At 32.5% G+C, this 16321-nt stretch overlaps 1 protein-coding gene across 1 annotated transcript in view; it reads right to left on the bottom strand.

Moving 5' to 3' along the window:
- Window positions 1-5231: 5231 nt before the first annotated feature.
- lgals2a (lectin, galactoside-binding, soluble, 2a) overlaps window positions 5232-16321 on the bottom strand; it is an 11424-nt gene continuing 334 nt past the window's right edge. The window contains exons 2-4 of the mRNA XM_087808775.1: window positions 11791-11870; window positions 7279-7450; window positions 5232-5444 (exon numbers count right to left, since the gene is read on the bottom strand). Of these exons, the coding sequence (XP_087664901.1) occupies window positions 5298-5444; window positions 7279-7450; window positions 11791-11870 (399 nt within the window). The 3' untranslated portion in view covers window positions 5232-5297. The remainder of the gene's footprint in view (window positions 5445-7278; window positions 7451-11790; window positions 11871-16321) is intronic.

Genomic DNA, 16321 nt, shown 5'->3' on the forward strand with positions numbered 1-16321 from the left:
TATGTAACTAAATACTTGTAATATATATGATGACGACATAAATACTTCTGTATGATGTTTATGTAACTAAATACTTGTAATATATATGATGACGACATAAATACTTCTGTATGATGTTTATGTAACTAAATACTTGTAATATTTATGATGACGACATAAATACTTCTGTATGATGTTTATGTAACTAAATCCTTGTAATATTTATGATGACGACATAAATACTTCTGTATGATGTTTATGTAACTAAATCCTTGTAATATATATGATGACGACATAAATACTTCTGTGTGATGTTTATGTAACTAAATCCTTGTAATATATATGATGACGACATAAATACTTCTGTATGATGTTTATGTAACTAAATCCTTGTAATATATATGATGACGACATAAATACTTCTGTGTGATGTTTATGTAACTAAATCCTTGTAATATTTATGATGACGACATAAATACTTCTGTGTGATGTTTATGTAACTAAATACTTGTAATATTTATGATGACGACATAAATACTTCTGTGTGATGTTTATGTAACTAAATCCTTGTAATATTTATGATGACGACATAAATACTTCTGTATGATGTTTATGTAACTAAATCCTTGTAATATTTATGATGACGACATAAATACTTCTGTATGATGTTTATGTAACTAAATACTTGTAATATTTATGATGACGACATAAATACTTCTGTATGATGTTTATGTAACTAAATCCTTGTAATATTTATGATGACGACATAAATACTTCTGTATGATGTTTATGTAACTAAATACTTGTAATATTTATGATGACGACATAAATACTTCTGTGTGATGTTTATGTAACTAAATCCTTGTAATTTATATGATGACGACATAAATACTTCTGTATGATGTTTATGTAACTAAATACTTGTAATATTTATGATGACGACATAAATACTTCTGTATGATGTTTATGTAACTAAATCCTTGTAATTTATATGATGACGACATAAATACTTCTGTGTGATGTTTATGTAACTAAATCCTTGTAATTTATATGATGACGACATAAATACTTCTGTGTGATGTTTATGTAACTAAATCCTTGTAATATTTATGATGACGACATAAATACTTCTGTATGATGTTTATGTAACTAAATCCTTGTAATTTATATGATGACGACATAAATACTTCTGTGTGATGTTTATGTAACTAAATCCTTGTAATATTTATGATGACGACATAAATACTTCTGTATGATGTTTATGTAACTAAATACTTGTAATATATATGATGACGACATAAATACTTCTGTATGATGTTTATGTAACTAAATCCTTGTAATTTATATGATGACGACATAAATACTTCTGTATGATGTTTATGTAACTAAATCCTTGTAATATATATGATGACGACATAAATACTTCTGTATGATGTTTATGTAACTAAATACTTGTAATATATATGATGACGACATAAATACTTCTGTATGATGTTTATGTAACTAAATACTTGTAATATATATGATGACGACATAAATACTTCTGTATGATGTTTATGTAACTAAATACTTGTAATATTTATGATGACGACATAAATACTTCTGTATGATGTTTATGTAACTAAATCCTTGTAATATTTATGATGACGACATAAATACTTCTGTATGATGTTTATGTAACTAAATCCTTGTAATATATATGATGACGACATAAATACTTCTGTGTGATGTTTATGTAACTAAATCCTTGTAATATATATGATGACGACATAAATACTTCTGTATGATGTTTATGTAACTAAATCCTTGTAATATTTATGATGACGACATAAATACTTCTGTGTGATGTTTATGTAACTAAATCCTTGTAATATTTATGATGACGACATAAATACTTCTGTATGATGTTTATGTAACTAAATCCTTGTAATATTTATGATGACGACATAAATACTTCTGTGTGATGTTTATGTAACTAAATCCTTGTAATTTATATGATGACGACATAAATACTTCTGTATGATGTTTATGTAACTAAATCCTTGTAATTTATATGATGACGACATAAATACTTCTGTATGATGTTTATGTAACTAAATCCTTGTAATATATATGATGACGACATAAATACTTCTGTATGATGTTTATGTAACTAAATCCTTGTAATTTATATGATGACGACATAAATACTTCTGTATGATGTTTATGTAACTAAATCCTTGTAATATATATGATGACGACATAAATACTTCTGTATGATGTTTATGTAACTAAATACTTGTAATTTATATGATGACGACATAAATACTTCTGTATGATGTTTATGTAACTAAATACTTGTAATATTTATGATGACGACATAAATACTTCTGTATGATGTTTATGTAACTAAATACTTGTAATATTTATGATGACGACATAAATACTTCTGTATGATGTTTATGTAACTAAATCCTTGTAATATTTATGATGACGACATAAATACTTCTGTATGATGTTTATGTAACTAAATACTTGTAATATTTATGATGACGACATAAATACTTCTGTGTGATGTTTATGTAACTAAATCCTTGTAATTTATATGATGACGACATAAATACTTCTGTATGATGTTTATGTAACTAAATACTTGTAATATTTATGATGACGACATAAATACTTCTGTATGATGTTTATGTAACTAAATACTTGTAATATTTATGATGACGACATAAATACTTCTGTATGATGTTTATGTAACTAAATACTTGTAATATTTATGATGACGACATAAATACTTCTGTATGATGTTTATGTAACTAAATCCTTGTAATATATATGATGACGACATAAATACTTCTGTATGATGTTTATGTAACTAAATACTTGTAATATTTATGATGACGACATAAATACTTCTGTATGATGTTTATGTAACTAAATCCTTGTAATTTATATGATGACGACATAAATACTTCTGTATGATGTTTATGTAACTAAATACTTGTAATATATATGATGACGACATAAATACTTCTGTATGATGTTTATGTAAGTAAATCCTTGTAATATATATGATGACGACATAAATACTTCTGTATGATGTTTATGTAACTAAATACTTGTAATATTTATGATGACGACATAAATACTTCTGTGTGATGTTTATGTAACTAAATCCTTGTAATATTTATGATGACGACATAAATACTTCTGTATGATGTTTATGTAACTAAATACTTGTAATATTTATGATGACGACATAAATACTTCTGTGTGATGTTTATGTAACTAAATCCTAGTAATATTTATGATGACGACATAAATACTTCTGTATGATGTTTATGTAACTAAATCCTTGTAATTTATATGATGACGACATAAATACTTCTGTATGATGTTTATGTAACTAAATCCTTGTAATATTTATGATGACGACATAAATACTTCTGTGTGATGTTTATGTAACTAAATCCTTGTAATATATATGATGACGACATAAATACTTCTGTATGATGTTTATGTAACTAAATACTTGTAATATTTATGATGACGACATAAATACTTCTGTGTGATTTTTATGTAACTAAATCCTTGTAATATTTATGATGACGACATAAATACTTCTGTATGATGTTTATGTAACTAAATACTTGTAATATTTATGATGACGACATAAATACTTCTTTATGATGTTTATGTAACTAAATCCTTGTAATATTTATGATGACGACATAAATACTTCTGTGTGATGTTTATGTAACTAAATACTTGTAATATTTATGATGACGACATAAATACTTCTGTATGATGTTTATTTAACTAAATACTTGTAATATTTATGATGACGACATAAATACTTCTGTATGATGTTTATGTAACTAAATCCTTGTAATATTTATGATGACGACATAAATACTTCTGTGTGATGTTTATGTAACTAAATCCTTGTAATATTTATGATGACGACATAAATACTTCTGTATGATGTTTATGTAACTAAATACTTGTAATATATATGATGACGACATAAATACTTCTGTATGATGTTTATGTAACTAAATCCTTGTAATATTTATGATGACGACATAAATACTTCTGTGTGATGTTTATGTAACTAAATACTTGTAATATTTATGATGACGACATAAATACTTCTGTATGATGTTTATGTAACTAAATCCTTGTAATATTTATGATGACGACATAAATACTTCTGTATGATGTTTATGTAACTAAATACTTGTAATATTTATGATGACGACATAAATACTTCTGTATGATGTTTATGTAACTAAATCCTTGTAATATTTATGATGACGACATAAATACTTCTGTATGATGTTTATGTAACTAAATACTTGTAATATTTATGATGACGACATAAATACTTCTGTATGATGTTTATGTAACTAAATCCTTGTAATATTTATGATGACGACATAAATACTTCTGTATGATGTTTATGTAACTAAATACTTGTAATATTTATGATGACGACATAAATACTTCTGTATGATGTTTATGTAACTAAATCCTTGTAATATTTATGATGACGACATAAATACTTCTGTGTGATGTTTATGTAACTAAATCCTTGTAATATATATGATGACGACATAAATACTTCTGTATGATGTTTATGTAACTAAATCCTTGTAATATTTATGATGACGACATAAATACTTCTGTATGATGTTTATGTAACTAAATACTTGTAATATTTATGATGACGACATAAATACTTCTGTATGATGTTTATGTAACTAAATCCTTGTAATATTTATGATGACGACATAAATACTTCTGTATGATGTTTATGTAACTAAATACTTGTAATATTTATGATGACGACATAAATACTTCTGTATGATGTTTATGTAACTAAATCCTTGTAATATTTATGATGACGACATAAATACTTCTGTATGATGTTTATGTAACTAAATACTTGTAATATTTATGATGACGACATAAATACTTCTGTATGATGTTTATGTAACTAAATCCTTGTAATATTTATGATGACGACATAAATACTTCTGTGTGATGTTTATGTAACTAAATACTTGTAATATTTATGATGACAACATAAATATATCATGTGCTCCATTATTGTTCTATTAACGGTGTTTTTAAAGCAATGGCGACATCTGCTGGTCAAAGTAATCCTCTTTCAAAACAATCGTCTCAGTAATAACGTCATATGTGACGTCACTATCACCGCACGTCACGTGTTCTGTCACATTGACAATGAATGGAAACATGAACATAGTTGAGAGAATCTTTAATTGATCAGGAATGTCTGTTGTTTCACAAGATTTACATGTTCAGCTTTATTTGATCTCAAAGCTGGAGACGCGAACTTCTCCGTCGAAGCTGATGAAGGAATATTTGTCTGAACCCAGACGGTTCGGAAAACTGATGCTGGATCCGTCAGACAAACTCACCAGGAAGTCCTCAGGGTTGAAGGTGATTGACAGCTGCACACAAGTCAGGTGGAGAAGGTTAGACTGATCTGAAGCACGTTCCATCGTATCTCATCTCATCTCATCTTATCTTATCTCGTCTCATCTTATCTTATTCATCTCATCTTATCTTATCTCATCTTATCTTGTCTCTTCTCATCTCATCTAATTTTATGTCATCTTATCTTATTTTATGTCATCTCATCTTATCTTATTTATCTTGTCTTTTTTTTATCTCTTCTCCTCGTATCTTATTTATCTCGTCTCATCTTATGTTATTTTATCTCATCTCATCTTATCTCATTTTATGTCATCTTATCTTATCTTATCTCATCTCATCTCATCTTATTTTATCTTGTCTCGTCTCATCTTATCTTATTTTATCTTGTCTCGTCTCATCTCATCTTATCTAATTTTATGTCTTCTTATCTTATTTTATGTCATCTCATCTTATCTTATTTATCTTGTCTTATTTTATCTCTTCTCATCTTATCTTATTTTATCTCGTCTCATCTTATCTTATTTTATCTGGTCTCTTCTCATCTCATCTCATTTATCTTGTCTCATCTTATCTTATTTTGTCTCGTCTCGTCTCATCTTATCTTATTTTATCTTGTCTCATCGTATCTTATTTTATCTCGTCTCTTCTCATCTTATCTTATTTATCTCGTCTCATCTTATCTTATTTTATCTCGTCTCATCTTATCTTATTTTATCTGGTCTCTTCTCATCTCATCTCATTTATCTTGTCTCATCTTATTTTATCTCATTTCTTCTCATCTTATCTTATTTTATCTTGTTTCTTCTCATCTTATCTTATTCATCTCATCTCATCTTATCTTATTTTATCTGGTCTCTTCTCATCTCATCTCATTTATCTTGTCTCATCTTATTTTATCTTGTTTCTTCTCATCTTATCTTATTTTATCTCGTCTCATCTTATCTTATTTTATCTGGTCTTTTCTCATCTCATCTCATTTATCTTGTCTCATCTTATTTTATCTCGTTTCTTCTCATCTTATCTTATTTATCTCGTCTCATCTTATCTTATTTTGTCTCGTCTCGTCTCATCTTATCTTATTTTATCTTGTCTCATCGTATCTTATTTTATCTCGTCTCTTCTCATCTTATCTTATTTTATCTCGTCTCTTCTCATCTCATCTTATTTGATCTCGTCTCATCTCATCTTATCTTATTCAATCTCATCTTATCTTATTTTATCTCGTCTCATCTTATCTTATTTTGTCTCGTCTCGTCTCATCTTATCTTATTTTATCTTGTCTCATCGTATCTTATTTTATCTCATCTTATCTTATCTCGTCTCATCTTATCTTATTCATCTCATCTTATCTTATCTCATCTTATCTCATCTTATCTTGTCTCTTCTCATCTCATCTAATTTTATGTCATCTTATCTTATTTTGTCTCGTCTCGTCTCATCTTATCTTATTTTATCTTGTCTCATCGTATCTTATTTTATCTCGTCTCTTCTCATCTTATCTTATTTTATCTCGTCTCTTCTCATCTCATCTTATTTGATCTCGTCTCATCTCATCTTATCTCATTCGATCTCATCTTATCTTATTTTATCTCGTCTCATCTTATCTTATTTTGCCTCTCTGTCTCATCTTATCTTATTTTATCTTGTCTCATCGTATCTTATTTTATCTCGTCTCTTCTCATCTTATCTTATTTGATCTCGTCTCATCTCATCTTATCTTATTTGATCTCGTCTCATCTTATCTTATTTTTCTCGTCTCATCTTATCTTGTCTCATTTGACCTCATCTCTTCATATCTCGTCTCATCAGGGATCTTTCCCCATCTTATCTTAACTTTTCTCAACTCACCTTGAACTCCTCCCCCAGCTTGAAGGGGAACCCCCCCTCGCGGACCTCTTGACCCCAGCTGCCCCCCTGGCATGAGTTGCACACCACCGTGTTCTCGTCTCCGTGGGCGTTGAACCGAGGGTTGAGGTGCAGAGTGAAGTCTTGCTCATTGGGGCCGATGTTGACGGCAAAACTACAGCAGAGAAACAAAACATCACAGTTCTGTTGGCACTTCCATCATTTGTGTAGAAAAATATCATAAATCATGAAAAATCATAAGGTGATCAAAAATCATAAGATCATCATAAATCATCATAAATCATAAGATCATCATAAATCATCACAAATCATAAGATCATCAAAAATCATCAAAAATCATCATAAATCATCATGAATCATAAATCATCATAAATCATTAAATCATCATAAGTTATAAGATCATCATAAATCATAAGATCATCATAAGTCATAAGATCATCATAAATCATAAGATCATCATAAATCATCATGAATCAGAAATCATCAGAAATCATCAGAAATCATCAGAAATCATCAGAAATCATCATAAATCATAAGATCATCATAAATCATAAGATCATCATAAATCATCATAAATCATATGATCATCATAATTCATAAAATCATCATAAATTATAGGATCATCATGAATCATCATAGATCATAAAATCATCATAACATGATCATAAATCATAAAATCATCATTAATCATCATAAATCATCATAAATCATAAGATCCTCATAAATCATAAGATCCTCAAAAATCATCATAAATCATAAGATCATCATAATTCATGAAATCATCATAAATCATCATAAATCATCATAAATCATAAGATCCTCATAAATCATCATAAATCATACAATCATCATAAATCATCATAAATCATAAGATCATCATAAATCATCATAAATCCTCATAAATCCTCATAAATCATAAGATCATCATGAATCATAAGATCGTCATAAATCATAAGATCATCATATATCATCATAAATCATAAGATCATCATGAATCATAAGATCATCATAAATCATAAGATCCTCATAAATCATCATAAATCATCATAAATCATAAGATCATCATAAATCATCATAAATCATAAATCCTCATAAATCATAAGATCATCATAAATCATAAATCCTCATAAATCATAAGATCATCATAAATCATCATCAATCATAAATCCTCATAAATCATAAGATCATCATAAATCATAAGATCATCATAAATCATAAGATCATCATGAATCATAAGATCATCATAAATCATAAGATCATCATAAATCATCATAAATCATAAGATCATCATAAATCATAAGATCATCATGAATCATAAGATCATCATAAATCATAAGATCATCATAAATCATCATAAATCATAAGATCATCATAAATCATAAGATCATCATGAATCATAAGATCATCATAAATCATAAGATCATCGTAAATCATAAATCATCATAAATCATAAGATCATCATGAATCATAAGATCATCATAAATCATAAGATCATCATGAATCATGAGATCATCATAAATCATAAGATCATCATAAATCATAAATCATCATAAATCATAAGATCATCATAAATCATAAGATCATCATGAATCATAAGATCATCATGAATCATAAGATCATCATAAATCATAAGATCATCATGAATCATAAGATCATCATAAATCATAAGATCATCATAAATCATCATAAATCATAAGATCATCATGAATCATAAGATCATCATAAATCATAAGATCATCATAAATCATCATAAATCATAAGATCATCATAAATCATAAGATCATCATAAATCATAATGTGTATTTATATAGCACCTTTCTAGACCAGGGTCACAAAGCGCTTTGAACTGCATTCACACACACTGATGGGAGTAGGCTGTAGGCTGCAACACATGGCGCCAGCTCTGCCATCAGGAGCAATCAGGGTTTAAGTGTCTTGCTGGGTTTGAACCTGCAACCTCTAGGACTGCAAGCAACCATAAATCATAAGATCATCATAAATTATAGGATCATCATGAATCATCATAGATCATAAAATCATCATAACATGATCATAAATCATAAAATCATCATAAAACATCATAAATCATCATAAATCATAAGATCCTCATAAATCATCATAAATCATAAGATCATCATAATTCATGAAATCATCATAAATCAGCATAAATCATCATAAATCATAAGATCCTCATAAATCATCATAAATCATACGATCATCATAAATCATCATATATCATCATAAATCATAAGATCATCATAAATCATCATAAATCCTCATAAATCATCATAAATCATAAGATCATCATGAATCATAAGATCATCATAAATCATAAGATCATCATAAATCATCATAAATCATAAGATAAGCATGAATCATAAGATCATCATAAATCATAAATCATCATAAATCATAAGATCATCATAAATCATCATAAATCATAAATCCTCATAAATCATAAGATCATCATAAATCATAAATCCTCATAAATCATAACATCATCATAAATCATAAGATCATCATGAATCATAAATCCTCATAAATCATAAGATCATCATAAATCATAAATCCTCATAAATCATAAGATCATCATAAATCATAAGATCATCATGAATCATAAGATCATCATAAATCATAAGATCATCATAAATCATCATAAATCATAAGATCATCATAAATCATAAGATCATCATGAATCATAAGATCATCATAAATCATAAGATCATCATGAATCATAAGATCATCATAAATCATAAGATCATCATAAATCATAAATCATCATAAATCATAAGATCATCATAAATCATAAGATCATCATGAATCATAAGATCATTATAAATCATAAGATCATCATAAATCATCATAAATCATCATAAATCATAAGATCATCATAAATCATAAGATCATCATAAATCATAAATCATCATAAATCATAAGATCATCATAAATCATAAGATCATCATGAATCATAAGATCATTATAAATCATAAGATCATCATAAATCATAAGATCATCATGAATCATAAGATCATCATAAATCATAAGATCATCATGAATCATAAGATCATCATAAATCATAAGATCATCATAAATCATCATAAATCATAAGATCATCATGAATCATAAGATCATCATAAATCATAAGATCATCATAAATCATCATAAATCATAAGATCATCATAAATCATAAGATCATCATAAATCATAATGTGTATTTATATAGCACCTTTCTAGACCAGGGTCACAAAGCGCTTTGACATGCATTCACACACACTGATGGGAGTAGGCTGTAGGCTGCAACACATGGCGCCAGCTCTGCCATCAGGAGCAATCAGGGTTTAAGTGTCTTGCTGGGTTTGAACCTGCAACCTCTAGGACTGCAAGCAACCATAAATCATAAGATCATCATAAATCATCATAAGATCATCATAAGATCATAAATCATCATAAATCATCATAAGATCATCATAAATAATCATAAATCATCATAAATCATCTTAAATCATCATAAATAATCATAAATCATCATAAATCATCATAAATCATCATAAGATCATCATAAATAATCATAAGTCATCATAAAACATCTTAAATCATCATAAATCATCATAAATAATCATAAATAATCATAAGATCATCATAAATCATCATAAATAATAATGAATCATAAGATCATCATAAATCATCTTAAATCATCATAAGATCATCATAAATAATCATAAGATCATCATAAATCATCATTAATAATAATGAATCATAAGATCATCATAAATCATCTTAAATCATCATAAGATCATCATAAATCATCATAAATAATAATGAATCATAAGATCATCATAAATCATCTTAAATCATCTTAAATCATCATAAGATCATCATAAGATCATATATATATCAATACTAACTAAATACTAACTAAGTACTTACTAAATACTAACTAAGTACTAACTAAAAACTAACTAAATACTAACTAAGTACTTACTAAATACTAACTAAGTACTTACTAAATACTAACTAAGTACTAACTAAAAACTAACTAAACACTAACTAAGTACTTACTAAATTCCAAATTAAGTACTTACTAAATACTAACTAAGTACTAACTAAAACTAACTAAATACTAACTAAGTACTTACTAAATACTAACTAAGTACTTACTAAATACTAACTAAGTACTAACTAAAAACTAACTAAACACTAACTAAGTACTTACTAAATACTAACTAAGTACTTACTAAATACTAAGTACTAACTAAATACTAACTAAGTACTTACTAAATACTAACTAAGTACTTACTAAATACTAACTAAGTACTAACTAAAAACTAACTAAACACTAACTAAGTACTTACTAAATACTAACTAAGTACTTACTAAATACTAACTAAGTACTAACTAAAACTAACTAAATACTAACTAAGTACTTACTAAATACTAACTAAGTACTTACTAAATACTAACTAAGTACCAACTAAATACTAACTAAATACTTACTTGGTGGCATCAGGTTTGGATCTTCCCGTCACAGTCAAGGTCTGTCCGACCTTCAAGGACATGTTCTTCACCATCATTCCCTGCAGACACGAGGAACTTCAACCTCAACATGTGTTTTCAATCTGACTCGTGGTTCAAGTGAGTCACTGTTTCCTGCAGAGTCGCTGAGCTCAGCAGGAATTCTTCTGCTCCGATATTCATCTAGTTTCTGACAAGAGAACTGGACGAGCCAGCTGCGACATTTGTCCGTTTGTTACTAAAAGAACTCTTCTGCGATCATTACTGCCCCCTACTGTGTCGCGTGAGCATTACATCTGATCAAGGTTCAAATCAATCATAAGACAAGATTGTTTTCAACTCAAACAATAATGTTAAATACGATGAAACGACTCTTCTTCAGGTGCAACATGACAGCGAACGACTCTTCTTCAGGTGCAACATGACAGCGAACGACTCTTCTTCAGGTGCAACATGACAGTGAACGACTCTTCTTCAGGTGCAACATGACAGTGAACGACTCTTCTTCAGGTGCAACATGACAGCGAACGACTCTTCTTCAGGTGCAACATGACAGTGAACGACTCTTCTTCAGGTGCAACATGACAGTGAACGACTCTTCTTCAGGTGCAACATGACAGTGAACGACTCTTCTTCAGGTGCAACATGACAGTGAACGACTCTTCTTCAGGTGCAACATGACAGTGAACGACTCTTCTTCAGGTGCAACATGACAGCGAACGACTCTTCTTCAGGTGCAACATGACAGTGAACGACTCTTCTTCAGGTGCAACATGACAGCGAACGACTCTTCTTCAGGTGCAACATGACAGTGAACGACTCTTCTTCAGGTGCAACATGACAGCGAACGACTCTTCTTCAGGTGTAACATGACAGTGAACGACTCTTCTTCAGGTGCAACATGACAGCGAACGACTCTTCTTCAGGTGCAACATGACAGTGAACGACTCTTCTTCAGGTGCAACATGACAGCGAACGACTCTTCTTCAGGTGTAACATGACAGTGAACGACTCTTCTTCAGGTGCAACATGACAGTGAACGACTCTTCTTCAGGTGTAACATGACAGTGAACGACTCTTCTTCAGGTGCAACATGACAGTGAACGACTCTTCTTCAGGTGCAACATGACAGTGAACGACTCTTCTTCAGGTGCAACATGACAGTGAACGACTCTTCTTCAGGTGCAACATGACAGTGAACGACTCTTCTTCAGGTGCAACATCACAGTGAACGACTCTTCTTCAGGTGCAAGATGACAGTGAACGACTCTTCTTCAGGTGCAACATGACAGCGAACGACTCTTCTTCAGGTGCAACATGACAGTGAACGACTCTTCTTCAGGTGCAACATCACAGTGAACGACTCTTCTTCAGGTGCAACATGACAGTGAACGACTCTTCTTCAGGTGCAACATGACAGTGAACGACTCTTCTTCAGGTGCAACATGACAGCGAACGACTCTTCTTCAGGTGCAACATGACAGCGAACGACTCTTCTTCAGGTGCAACATGACAGTGAACGACTCTTCTTCAGGTGTAACATGACAGTGAACGACTCTTCTTCAGGTGCAACATGACAGTGAACGACTCTTCTTCAGGTGCAACATGACAGTGAACGACTCTTCTTCAGGTGCAACATGACAGTGAACGACTCTTCTTCAGGTGCAACATGACAGTGAACGACTCTTCTTCAGGTGCAACATGACAGTGAACGACTCTTCTTCAGGTGCAACATGACAGTGAACGACTCTTCTTCAGGTGCAACATGACAGTGAACGACTCTTCTTCAGGTGCAAGATGACAGTGAACGACTCTTCTTCAGGTGCAACATGACAGTGAACGACTCTTCTTCAGGTGCAACATGACAGTGAACGACTCTTCTTCAGGTGCAACATGACAGTGAACGACTCTTCTTCAGGTGCAACATGACAGTGAACGACTCTTCTTCAGGTGCAACATGACAGTGAACGACTCTTCTTCAGGTGCAACATGACAGTGAACGACTCTTCTTCAGGTGCAACATGACAGTGAACGACTCTTCTTCAGGTGCAACATGACAGTGAACGACTCTTCTTCAGGTGCAACATGACAGTGAACGACTCTTCTTCAGGTGCAACATGACAGTGAACGACTCTTCTTCAGGTGCAACATGACAGTGAACGACTCTTCTTCAGGTGCAACATGACAGTGAACGACTCTTCTTCAGGTGCAACATGACAGTGAACGACTCTTCTTCAGGTGCAACATGACAGTGAACGACTCTTCTTCAGGTGCAACATGACAGTGAACGACTCTTCTTCAGGTGTAACATGACAGTGAACGACTCTTCTTCAGGTGCAACATGACAGTGAACGACTCTTCTTCAGGTGCAACATGACAGTGAACGACTCTTCTTCAGGTGCAACATGACAGTGAACGACTCTTCTTCAGGTGCAACATGACAGTGAACGACTCTTCTTCAGGTCCAACATGACAGTGAACGACTCTTCTTCAGGTGCAACATGACAGTGAACGACTCTTCTTCAGGTGCAACATGACAGTGAACGACTCTTCTTCAGGTGCAACATGACAGTGAACGACTCTTCTTCAGGTGCAACATGACAGTGAACGACTCTTCTTCAGGTGCAACATGACAGCGAACGACTCTTCTTCAGGTGCAACATGACAGTGAACGACTCTTCTTCAGGTGCAACATGACAGTGAACGACTCTTCTTCAGGTGCAACATGACAGTGAACGACTCTTCTTCAGGTGCAACATGACAGTGAACGACTCTTCTTCAGGTGCAACATGACAGTGAACGACTCTTCTTCAGGTGCAACATGACAGTGAACGACTCTTCTTCAGGTGCAACATGACAGTGAACGACTCTTCTTCAGGCGCAACATGACAGTGAACGACTCTTCTTCAGGTGCAACATGACAGTGAACGACTCTTCTTCAGGTGCAACATGACAGTGAACGACTCTTCTTCAGGTGCAACATGACAGTGAACGACTCTTCTTCAGGTGCAACATGACAGTGAACGACTCTTCTTCAGGTGCAACATGACAGTGAACGACTCTTCTTCAGGTGCAACATGACAGTGAACGACTCTTCTTCAGGTGCAACATGACAGTGAACGACTCTTCTTCAGGTGCAACATGACAGTGAACGACTCTTCTTCAGGTGCAACATGACAGTGAACGACTCTTCTTCAGGTGCAACATGACAGTGAACGACTCTTCTTCAGGTGCAACATGACAGTGAACGACTCTTCTTCAGGTGCAACATGACAGTGAACGACTCTTCTTCAGGTGCAACACGACAGCGAACGACTCTTCTTCAGGTGCAACATGACAGTGAACGACTCTTCTTCAGGTGTAACATGACAGTGAACGACTCTTCTTCAGGTGTAACATGACAGTGAACGACTCTTCTTCAGGTGCAAGATGACAGTGAACGACTCTTCTTCAGGTGCAAGATGACAGTGAACGACTCTTCTTCAGGTGCAACATGACAGCGAACGACTCTTCTTCAGGTGCAACATGACAGCGAACGACTCTTCTTCAGGTGCAACATGACAGCGAACGACTCTTCTTCAGGTGCAACATGACAGCGAACGACTCTTCTTCAGGTGCAACATGACAGCGAACGACTCTTCTTCAGGCGCAACATGACAGTGAACGACTCTTCTTCAGGTGTAACATGACAGCGAACGACTCTTCTTCAGGTGCAACATGACAGCGAACGACTCTTCTTCAGGTGCAACATGACAGCGAACGACTCTTCTTCAGGTGCAACATGACAGCGAACGACTCTTCTTCAGGTGCAACATGACAGCGAACGACTCTTCTTCAGGCGCAACATGACAGCGAACGACTCTTCTTCAGGTGCAACATGACAGTGAACGACTCTTCTTCAGGTGCAACATGACAGTGAACGACTCTTCTTCAGGTGCAACATGACAGCGAACGACTCTTCTTCAGGTGCAACATGACAGCGAACGACTCTTCTTCAGGCGCAACATGACAGTGAACGACTCTTCTTCAGGTGCAACATGACAGTGAACGACTCTTCTTCAGGTGCAACATGACAGTGAACGACTCTTCTTCAGGTGCAACATGACAGTGAACGACTCTTCTTCAGGTGCAACATGACAGTGAACGACTCTTCTTCAGGTGCAACATGACAGCGAACGACTCTTCTTCAGGCGCAACATGACAGTGAACGACTCTTCTTCAGGTGCAACATGACAGTGAACGACTCTTCTTCAGGTGTAACATGACAGTGAACGACTCTTCTTCAGGTGCATGATTGTGTTGTTAAAGTTAAATATCGATCACTGACGTTCTCAGTGAGAGGTTTTAAAGTTCAACATATTTTTAATATTAAGAGATAAATATTTCTTCTCGATCTCTCAGGGCCTCGATCTCAAGTTTGGGCTCTGCAGAGGCCCCCGGGCCATCGTGGATCAGGCAGTCGTGGATCAACGAAACAACTTTTAGTTTAAAAGAGAAAAAAAAAGGTCTTTGT

The sequence above is a fragment of the Callionymus lyra genome, chromosome 15, assembly GCF_982586985.1.
Source record: "Callionymus lyra chromosome 15, fCalLyr1.hap1.1, whole genome shotgun sequence".
Classification (NCBI taxonomy): Eukaryota; Metazoa; Chordata; class Actinopteri; order Syngnathiformes; family Callionymidae; genus Callionymus; species Callionymus lyra.